Here is a 10,935-nt window from a genome sequence, read left to right on the forward strand (position 1 = left end):
AAAAGCCGAACGGCGAAACAAATAGCGAATGTAAAGCTTTTAGAGGCGGGCCCAATGGATGATTTGGCAGTTGTGTAGTCTTTGAGGTGACGAACACCCCTCATGTCTATTGGCTGGCAGAAGGGCAATAGCTGATTGGTGCCCGTCCTTTAAAAAAAAGAAAAAACCACACCATGTGATGGGAGGGAACCAATAAGGAAGTGTGAGGGTTTTTTAAAAGAACAAGAGGGCCGGTTGGCTTTTGCGGCTGCGCAGTTGCTGGAGCGATGGCTGAGCTGTGGCTGGTGCTGGCCGCCAGTTTCCTGGCGGCGCTGCTGGCTCTGCGGCTGCCTCGGCTGAAGCCCCCTCCCGGGCGCCCCTCGCTCAGCCTGGCGGCGGTCTTCCAGGATCTCCTCCGCTATGGCAAGACCAAGAGCGGCTGCCAGCCGCGCCCGCCCCAGCTGCAGGTCTTCGACGTGCCCAAGAGGTGACCGAAGCGACCCTATGAATCGGGGGTCAAGGCAGTGTTCCTGGGCATGTGCAGAGTGAGACGCATGGCATTTTAGAGCTGGAAGGGGAACCCGAGGGCCATCTAGTCCGGCCCCCTTGCAATGCCGGAGCAGGGTGGATTTGATTTACATCAAATCGGTTTAAACCACTAGTCAGTGAGGAAGTGTTACTAAGATTGGATTAAGTACAGTTAAGATGTATGTTTGTTTGTTTGTTTGTTTAAAAATTTTGGAAAATCAATTGAAAAAATTGAAAAAATATATAAAATAAAGCACTAGTCAGTAAGACTTGATTTAAATCATTTTTTTTAACAGAAAGACTCATTTTTTCCTGGTATAATCTGACTGTTTACAACCAGATGAAAGTTTCATTTTTGGAATGATAAATTTTCAGAGTAGTTTTTACAGTTATATCAAAAATTACTGATTTGGTTATACTATTAGAAATACATAGGCAGATAATTATTAAATGATGGTGGGGTTTAATGAGTTAACTGTTTATATTTGGACAACTTTTCTGCTGTACTTTGTTGGAAGGAGAAAAGTAATCATTTCCTTAATAACAATTTTAACTATTTAACTAAAACAATAACATTATAGCATATGCACCCATGTTTGTTAACTGATGTGCTTAAACATTTTTTTAAAAAAATACCTTATTCTGAGTTTTAGCACACATGAAAAACTTAAACCAAATCCTTATTTCCTGACGAATAGCCTTTGGACTATAATGTAACTTAAATAGAAAACTATCTTTAGAAAGATTTTTCCTCCAAAAGCATTTTATTTTAAATATCCAATTTAAATTTTAAAAAAATCTATTTTAATAATAATAATAATAATAATTTTGAAATCATTATTTTTATCCACCCTGTTCCTGAGTAAGATGCATACAGTCTCAGTCCATGCAGTATGTTTTAGACAAAATGAACAAAATCGGAATTTAGACAAAATGAACAAAATCGGAATTGTAATTTCTTATTCAGGCAGAATAATGAAAAAAAAATACCCAAGACATCTTTCCAAGCAATGTGGACGAACTTAAAATTATGTTTTGAGTCTGCTTTTGTTCCAGAAATACTCATTCAATTCAGTATATGGTCTTGCCAATCTCATTCTCTCTGAAATTAAGGCATGAACTAAAACATTAATTCTAGGTTGGTTGGGTGGGTGCGTGGCTTCCTATTGTTAAATGGGCAAAGCCAATAAACATGACAAAAAGGTGTTTTGAAAGTTGCTACTTGAGATGGTAATGAACATATTACCCTGGCAGTTTAGTGAAGGAAGGAAGGGAGTATTGGGGAAAATATTTTTGTGAGTCAGCCATGGCAAATGAAGGAAAGGCAACAGAGGTTAGAATATAGGGAATGTGGTTGTAGGGAATAAAACAGTAAACTGTCAGTGCTTCGTTCTACAGGTGGTTCTACCACTTCTATGTTGTGTCGGTGATCTGGAACGGTTCCGTGCTGCTGTTGCTTCTCCAAAGCCACCTTCTGTCAAGGCCCTTTCCTATTTGGCTTCAGGACTTCCTCAGCATTCTTGACGGAGTATCGCAGGACCATGATGGAGGTGTGTCGACTCCTGGGAATTTTATTTATTTATTAAATTTGTATACAGTGGTACCTCGGGTTAAGAACTTAATTCGTTCTGGAGGTCCATTCTTAACCTGAAGCTGTTCTTAACCTGAGACACCACTTTAGCGAATGGGGCCTCCCGTTGCTGCCATGCCACGCGATTTCTGTTCTCATCCTGAAGCAAAGTTCTTAACCCGAGGTACTATTTCTGGGTTAGCGGAATCTGTAACCTTAAGCATCTGTAACCTGAAGCATCTGTAACCCGAGGTACCACTGTATCCAAAGAGAGCAGGGCGGTTCACAACCTAAAAAGACAAAATGAGAAAGCAAACTACATTAAAATTAAAAAAACCAAAGCAGTAGCACACACACACACATATTTCAAAGGCCATAGAATATTTAATCAGCCAAAGGCCTGGTTATAGAGAAACATTTTTGGCTGGTTCCTAAAGATATGAAATGAAGGTGCTGGACGAGCTTCCCTGGGGAGAACATTCCACAAGCAGGGAGCCATTGCAGAACAGGCCCATTCTCGTGTTGCCACCCTTCAGACCTTCGTGGAGGGGGGTGGCACATGAAGAAGGGCCCCAGACGATGATTGCAGGGTCCAGATCAGTTCATATGCGGAGAAGCAGTCGCTTCATAGTCAGTGGTATCGAAAGCCACCCAGAGGTTGAGGAGAATTAACAGGGTCACGGTTCCCCAGACTCCCTCCCAACAGGGGTCATCATACAGGGTGGCCCAAACTGTTTCTGTTTCGAAACCTCCTGAGACTCCCGAGAATCATATGAACTGTTGCTTGTCATGGAAAAATAAAACCCCTGTGTTCTCCTTGTGGGATCCTTTCCTCAGGGCTCTATCTGCTCCACTTAAACAGTGTCTTAAAACTCAAAACTATTTCCCCTGAACCTGTATATCAGTGCATGCTATAATTTTTTAACATATCTTCACAGTTGCACCACTGGCAGTAGAACGACTTCCTTTACTTTCCCCTATCATTTACAGATGCAAGTTTCCCTTGAGCACACATTTCAAGGTTTGGGTTCTCCTGCAAGTGTACCACTTGAGAATGCAGGTGGAGCATTTTTTTGTTTGAATGCTCCTTCATGTAAAAGAGAAAATCCTTGCATGTCTAAAAAATGGCTAGGGTGGGACCCTTGTATCAGACACATTAGCTTTTCACAGGCAAGAAATTCGCCACCTAGATCGTTCAGATGAGCAGCCTTGCACTTGAATCTCATAGTAGGTGGATGTTTTGCAGTTATGATGAAATACATTATTCGCTGCCCTGATGAGATGAGCCAGATTATTCATAAAGTAAATGAACAGTTTTGAAAGTGCCCGATGCAATAATGGTTCTACCGATATTGCTAAGTTCTTGGAATTCTGCATGTGAACATAATGCAATGTGTCTGAGTTCTTGTTTTTGCAAGCATTTACTTTCTCTTTTGATCCTGCTGTTCGTCTGCCTTTTAATGAGAATCTGACATGTCTGGTGAAAAGAGCAGTTGTTTTACACCTTAACCTGTGTTGGATTTCTAGGTGGTGAATCCTTGTCTGTTTTCCTGGTTTGCCTCTTTGTCTGGTTAAACAGCTGTAGACGGCTAAAAGAGTGTCTTCACATCAGTGTGTTCTCAGGAGGTGTCATCCATATTGTACAGTACTGCTTTGGACTCTGTTACTATGTTCTGCTGGGCTTAACTCTGTTATGTCAAGTGCCAACCAATGTCCGGGAAGGTAAGTCTCTTATTTAGCATCAGTATCTTATATAATGCTTCTTTGTTTTTCATGGGCTAAAGCCTGGTCAACACACAGCAAAATGGAACATAAGAGTATAGAAAGCTATCAACTTATAAGGATTTTAAAATGCCCCCTTTTTTCAAATGAAAAATCCAGAGTAACAAACTACTCCTAACATCAAATCCTTGATCTGGTTTGGGGACATCTTACTCTGAGATACATTGGGATGTAGCTTGCCATTGAAAAACCACCCCAAAAGTATTTTTATTCAGTTTTTTTAATATAGGTCTAGATTAGAGATAAGTATCTTTTCACCTTAAAATTTGAGGTGTCCATTTCTTTTAGTTCCCAAATACTAGCAATGCAGAGACTTGTTCAATGTAGAAAGCCACAGGTCAAACATGTTGTTGTTGTTGTTTAGTCGTTTAGTCGTGTCCAACTCTTCGTGACTCCATGGACCAGAGCACGCCAGGCACTCCTCTCTTCCACTGTCCTTCCAGTGAGCACTCAGGGCTGATTTCCTTAAGAATGGATGCGTTTGATCTTCTTGCAGTCCATGGGACTCTCAAGAGTCTCCTCCAGCACCATAATTCAAAAGCATAAATTCTTCGGCGCAGGTCAAACATAATCACAAGGATAATAAAGAATGCATTTACTAGGGCAAGCTTCTGTTCACAAATCAGTATGTGAGCTTTTAGTTTACGCAGAACTCTTTTGCAGACTGGATTGAAATAGTTACTGAAGTAGAACTCTGTGGCACATACTTGCATGTAGTTTTGTGCAAATTTATGCCGTGTTTTTATAAATATTTGTTTACCTTATTGTAGACCAAGGTAAAATGCCTTTAGCTCTTTTTTTGGGGGGGGGGGAATTAAATCAAACAAGAATTGGGAGCAGGCAGGGACAGAGAGATTTCTGTTGCCTGTGTGAGTTCTGGGATAGTACATACTGCAGAGCTGGGATTTTAAACTAGTTGCTGTTGATGAATCACAGAAGTACACCATATTAAATTTGCTGTAAGTGTCTGTAAGTTGTTGCTTTATTAAATTCATTTGCTTTTATGAAAAATTCCCCCATTAGTTATCAGATCTATAGAAATACGCCATAATTTATTTCACTTCTGTGCAATGTTCCTTTAAATCAGGGTTGGGGAACCAGGAGGACTGCAGCTTCCATCGTGTCTGACCATTGGCCATGATGACTGGACCTGGTGGAAATATCTAGAGGGTCACAGGTTCCTCGTTCCTGCTTTATGTGTTGATTTGCCAGCCCTCCTAGCTCAAACACTACTTAATTTTTTGCTTCTTATGTTAGTAGAGGATATCATAGAAACTATAAGCATGACTTTATGCCAGATCTTTAGAATAAGGACTGTAGAGAAGAATTTGAGACTCCTGTATCTTGAACATGGTATTAAGAGTGTCATTCAAGATGAGACATGCAATTGGGAGAAACGCCTGAGCTAGCTGCTAGAAGAAATATAGATTCTGATTCTTCTAGCATCTAAACATACCCCCTTTCTGCATAATTCAGGTAAAGATCACAGACTGACTGCCTGCTGGTACCACGTCCTTGGAGTCCTGATGTTCATTTGGGCCTCTGTTCATCAACATAGATGTCATGTGATTCTAGCTAATCTTAGAAAAAATAAATCAGGTAAGATATTTTGCTGTTTCTTCTAGTCTAGCTTTTGCTCCTCCAGGTAAAAAACGTTACAATACCTTGCACATCCATAATCTTGCAAGTATTGTTGCTTTCCCCACAACACTAATACCCACAAATTAGATCAGTGCTGGTGAAAATGGGATGTATTTCAACATTATTCTTCAGCTAGACAAGGCTAACACCTGTTTACTTTTTGCTATTTCAGGGAAAGTACTAAATCTGGACCACAGTATTCCTTTCGGCGACTGGTTTGAGTTTGTGTCCTGTCCGCATTACTTTGCCGAACTTCTAATATACCTGTCGATGGCCGTCATGTTTGGGTTTAACAATTTAACGTGGTGGCTAGTTGTGACTTATGTGTTCTTTAGCCAGGCAGTGAGTGCCGTTTTGTGCCATGAATATTACCTGAGCAACTTCAAACACTATCCAAAGTGTCGGAAAGCCTATGTACCCTTTCTTTTTTAGGCTGTTCATCTTAACTTGGGGGAATGGAAATCTTTTTCTAGGTGTCAAGAGGCTGTTATAAGCAGAAGATTTGACTAAAACTGAATTGATGCAGATCGGTCTGAAATCCTTTTACCACTTAGTTTTTAGAATGAACTGCTGTAGTATATGGAAACAATCAGTTTATGAATACTCAAAAGGAAGTATCATTGAGTTCAAAGTGGCTTACTTTCAGGTAAGCCCATTGAACACAGCAGAACTTACTTCTGAGTATGCTAAGATCATACTGTGAACAAACAGATTCTGTGTGTGTCCATCTCCCCCACCAAATGCTCAAACCTGAAGCCATATTTGTTATATATGGCCTTATTGAGAAGGAATTATTTACATAGTAAGAGTGAAGGCTGTACTATTGAACATGTATTTATTTTTCTGCACTCGTTCTGTGCAGCAAGCAGAACTGAAAGAAACTGCTGTACCTTCAGTCCGATTCACATATTCATGCACATCATTTGAATAATGAAATGATGAAAAATTTTAATGGCCGCTGCGTTTGTGAATGGACTCTTTTGAACCACATTGCTAATTACACGCATGTGTAAATTGGCTGTTCTCCTTTCTACACTTGAAAATTATACTACCTTTCATTTTGAGTTTGAATATTTAGAAGCAGAAATCTCGACTGCAGCTTCTTCTATAAAGCTTGAAGGCAAGGCGCAACCTAGAAAATTAAATAACTCTGTTGCTGCCATTCCTTTATAAGAAAATTGTATGTGAGAACTGCTCCCTGTAGTACAGAGAATAACACTGTCGTGTTTCTCACAAACGCCTATGTTTAAATGGAGACTTTGCACTGTGTGAACCATTCTAGATAAGCGCATAGGTGTTCAGAACAATGCAAATATAGAAAATGTAGTTGCACATCTTGGTTTTGATCCAAAACTAAGGAGACCACAGCCATGTGATGCAACAGTTTTCGGGTTCAGGCCTCCTGCCCCAATGCAACTTTGCAAGTTACAGCGCCGGAAGATCATTGCAGGCCCATGGCCATGCACAATTATTTCCTAAGAATGTAAGGATTAGAAATTCTGAATTCAAAAAACAGGAAGCCGGTGGGGGAGAATATCTTATGCTTCCAGCAACCTGTTGATGCTTGAGAAGCTACATAACTGCATTGACATTTCATAAAATAAGCCTTCCCAATAGCCTCACATACGTGTTTCCTCCAACCAAACAAAATATGGTTCTGGGTAGCTCAGTTCATGTGCTCTACCTCACTCCAGCTACACTGTTTGTCTTTTTCAGCTCACAGTGAAGTGGGTCTCCTTGCACAAGGGTCTGGAAACCCCTGGTAATTGTTTCGAAAAAATGCTTTTGGAAATCCATGTGTCCCATCAGTGCTCTCCTGAGTACTGTTAATCTGAACAAGTACTCTACCCCCACCATATCTCTCTCTCTCTCTCTCTCTCTCTCTCTCACACACACACACACACACACACACACACACACACAGTTGGAAGATGTGATGTTGGTTAACCCTGTTAATGTCTTTCACACCAGGGTAGTTGAACATATAGTACTACTGTACTATCATCTATTTAATTATTTATTTTCATATGAATTCATGGGAGCAAAGGCTAAAAGATTTTCTTCATAATGTAACAAGCCCAAGAAAGCTAGGGAAAGACATTTGGTTCTCACAAACTTTCCTTGGGATCAAATTTTGTCTGGTACAGCAATGACTTGCGTTTTTATAAAACTATTTAAAATGGATGGTGTATATTTTGTACTATTTTATCCATCTGTTGTATGTAGAATACCCAATGTAATATTTACATATTTAATAAAAACCTGAACCACTGGTCTGCTTTGAAAGAAGCAAATACATACTGTCCTGCTTATTTTCTTCAACCACAATAGAGTAACGTGGCAGAGTAAATTACTTAAGGAAGTAATTTTTTTATAAAAAACACATAGATACAGAGAGTACCCTGAAGGCTGTGAGCTGATTCTGGTGGGGAAAAGAAAGTGCTGTTAAGAAAAGCTGAATGCTGCAACATGTAGGAGCATTACTTATATAAAAATTTGCATATAATTGCACAATTCAAACTTGGTTTGTTACATATGAGGAAGAGCAAAGTGTTACACATGCCACTGAAGCCCTGCCTTTTGAAGCTAGCAGTCCTGATGGGTGTGGGCTTCTACCCCACTCCTTGCCATTCTTGCTATTTTATTAGGCCCACAGAATTTCTATAAATTTAATTAATATTAATAATAATATACTGCACTTGCAGACAGAAACGTGAGAATCTTGTTGAAAGAGAGAACAAACTACGGTCTTTTGTGCAAATTCTGTGCTTGGAACTGCCTCCCAGGACAAAGATACTTAATCTACAGTACAGGAAGTACTTTTTTGATTTAAAAAACAAATGAGGTGCCAGTACAGTGGTACCTCAGGTTACATATGCTTCAGGTTACAGACTCCACTAACCCAGAAATATTACCTCGGGTTAAGAACTTTGCTTCAGGATGAGAACAGAAATCGTGCTCTGGCGGCAGCAGGAGGCCCCATTAGCTAAAGTGATGCTTCAGGTTAAGAACAGTTTCAGGTTAAGAACAGACCTCCAGAACGAATTAAGTTCTTAACCCGAGGTACCACTGTACACTCTATATAAAGTGTGTTGGGTGCCAGAACAAAATGGCTGCCATGAGCAGGGGGGGAAAGGGAAAGGTGCAGGTACCCTGAACTGGTGAATACTGTCACACACAAAAAGCACTGCATGCAAGACTGGAGAACTTGTGACCTTTCAGATGCTGAACCACCATTCCCATCAGCCTGACCCACCATAGAAGGCCATGGGTTCTCCGTTTCTGCTTGAATAAATGTCCATAGGATTGTGCCCTAAGGTTGTAACTCACAATGAATTCAACAGAACTTCTGAGTATACATGCCAAGGATTTTGCTGTTAAAAAGGTTGAGGACCTGATGAGGATGCTGGGATAGAGCCTTGAGGCCTCTAGAATAACTCATGCCCTTTTCACATATTCCAGAACTATTTCAAATACAGTATTTTATTATTTCAAGTGGATACCTTAAATTTGTCCAAAAAAATTGCCAAAGTTCTCCAATCTCTGCTCAAAATGCCTAGTAACTCTACTTTGTTCCTTTCCTTTCCCTCTCCTAGAATAATGGAGAGTGGTGATAATGACCACTTGAAGACCAATGCTCCCCTGGAATTTTTAGTTGATGCATGTGGTATAGTTTGGTTAAGCCATTTATTTTATTATATTAAATATTTTAGTGATTAGCAGACTGTAATCTATGCCATCTCATAGGCTCATCCGATACCGTGCAGTTGAGTCAAATGAGCTCATCACCCAGTTATGATGTGGACACTGCCACAGGATTGAGCCAAAAGATTTTCAGGTTAACCAGTTATTGAATTCTATGTAAGTATCACAGTAAAACAAGATGGCTTCCAAGCGTTCTTTATTTTTCAAACTCAAATGTCTAAGGTGGTGTAATCTTAATAATAGCACAAGAACAACAGTAACAGTTGGGGGTTTTGTTGTTGTTGCTATGCAATAACTTTTTAAAAATAACCGAGCTTTGTTTTTATTTAATTCTCATTTACATTTGGCACTTCCAGTAACAAGAACTGGGCTGCGTTCCTAAAAGGACACCTGGCTTTGCTTCAACGCTATTTATCCCTGGCACTGTTTCTGGGTGTAAATCAACAGTCTTGTAAACAGAAAAAAATTACTGATTCTGTCAAGTTGTTTGGCTAAGGTTGGCAGGCAAAGATGGACGACGAGAATTAAGGATCCTCCACCCACCTTTCTGGTCAGAAATGTATTGCAGCAGAAAGTGAACAATCCAGTGTGTCACTCAGACTCTATGTCTCCAAAATAAACTGTCAGGGAAGTTGCTGAAGTAACCAAGCTTATGTCAACGTAACACTTTGCACTCCATAGCCAGAATGTCGGAGCTGCTGAGATCACTCATTGAACTGCATACTTCATCACAATAATGAACAAACAGTGATGTCAGTGGGGCTACTTTAGAGTAGGTAGAGTATTACTGATGGATTTACTGTCACCTCATAACATGGGCTCTCTGGTTGGCTTATACACAAACACAAAATTAAAGCAGTATAAAGCAATAGCAACTAGGTAATAAGTCAATTAAAAGAAGAAGAACACAATTTAAGCACAATGTTTAAAAACAGTAACATTTGCAGATGGATTGTGTAGCTGCTTACAAGTAGTAACCAAAGAGAATTTGCAGCCCAACCAACCTGTGTTTACCATGAGGTAAGTCTCACTGGCAATATAATTCAGTTCTAGTTATGAATCAATCAATCGTTTTATTTGTATGCCGCCTTTCCACAGTTAAAACTGCTCAAGGTGGCTTACAACATATTAAAAACAAACGCATAACTGCAAACATAAAAGCAGTTATATATAATAAAACAAAACTTCAAAAAGTACACAACCAAACTGAACAATTTCCAGATCTCTTTCTCTTTGGCGATCACTCATAGCCAAGTAAGATTGTCTTCCATAAACACAGTTTTAACAATGAGTCCGTAAGTGACTGTGGAGGCCAATTCTGGATCCACACGTTCTTCCACGGTGGGGACATTGGTATCTGGGCGGGAGTTGATCACTGTGTGGATTTTCCAAGCGTGCCTTCCTCTTAGCATGTTTCTCCCTTGCGTCCTGAGTTTGAGTGTCTTCAAAGCCCATGACACCTTTGGTAAAGGCTGTTCCCCAACTGGAGCACTCGCAGGCCAGTGCTTCCCAGTTGTCAGTGTTTATACTACATTTTTTTTAGATTTGCCTCGAGACAGTCTTTAAACCTCTTTTGTTGACCACCAGCATTACACTTTCCATTTTTAAGTTGGGAATAGAGTAGTTGCTTTGGAAGACGATGATCAGGCATCCACACAACGTGGCCAATCCACCAGTACCCCCTCCAACAAATAGCCCTCAACAATACCCCAACCTAAGACGAAGAAATA

General features: G+C 40.1%; 1 protein-coding gene across 1 annotated transcript; it reads left to right on the forward strand.

Annotated features, from left to right (window-relative positions):
- Positions 1-215: 215 nt before the first annotated feature.
- SRD5A3 (steroid 5 alpha-reductase 3) lies at positions 216-7,798 on the forward strand. Its single transcript, XM_079990068.1, has 5 exons — positions 216-466; positions 1,906-2,057; positions 3,605-3,799; positions 5,336-5,458; positions 5,673-7,798. Exons 1-5 carry the CDS (start codon positions 267-269, stop codon positions 5,930-5,932), a joined length of 930 nt encoding a protein of 309 aa, XP_079846194.1. The 5' UTR covers positions 216-266; the 3' UTR covers positions 5,933-7,798.
- The last annotated feature ends 3,137 nt before the right edge of the window (positions 7,799-10,935 follow it).

The sequence above is a fragment of the Podarcis cretensis genome, assembly GCF_951804945.1.
Source record: "Podarcis cretensis genome assembly, chromosome: 9".
NCBI classification, from domain to species: domain Eukaryota; kingdom Metazoa; phylum Chordata; class Lepidosauria; order Squamata; family Lacertidae; genus Podarcis; species Podarcis cretensis.

Excerpts from the sequence above, each read along its gene's own strand:
- SRD5A3 (XM_079990068.1), top strand. The coding sequence starts at position 267 with ATGGCTGAGCTGTGGCTGGTGCTGGCCGCCAGTTTCCTGGCGGCGCTG. Across the intron at positions 2,058-3,604 it reads ATCGCAGGACCATGATGGAG|GTGGTGAATCCTTGTCTGTT; the intron begins GTGTGTCGACTC and ends TTGGATTTCTAG. Across the intron at positions 5,459-5,672 it reads TCTTAGAAAAAATAAATCAG|GGAAAGTACTAAATCTGGAC; the intron begins GTAAGATATTTT and ends TTGCTATTTCAG.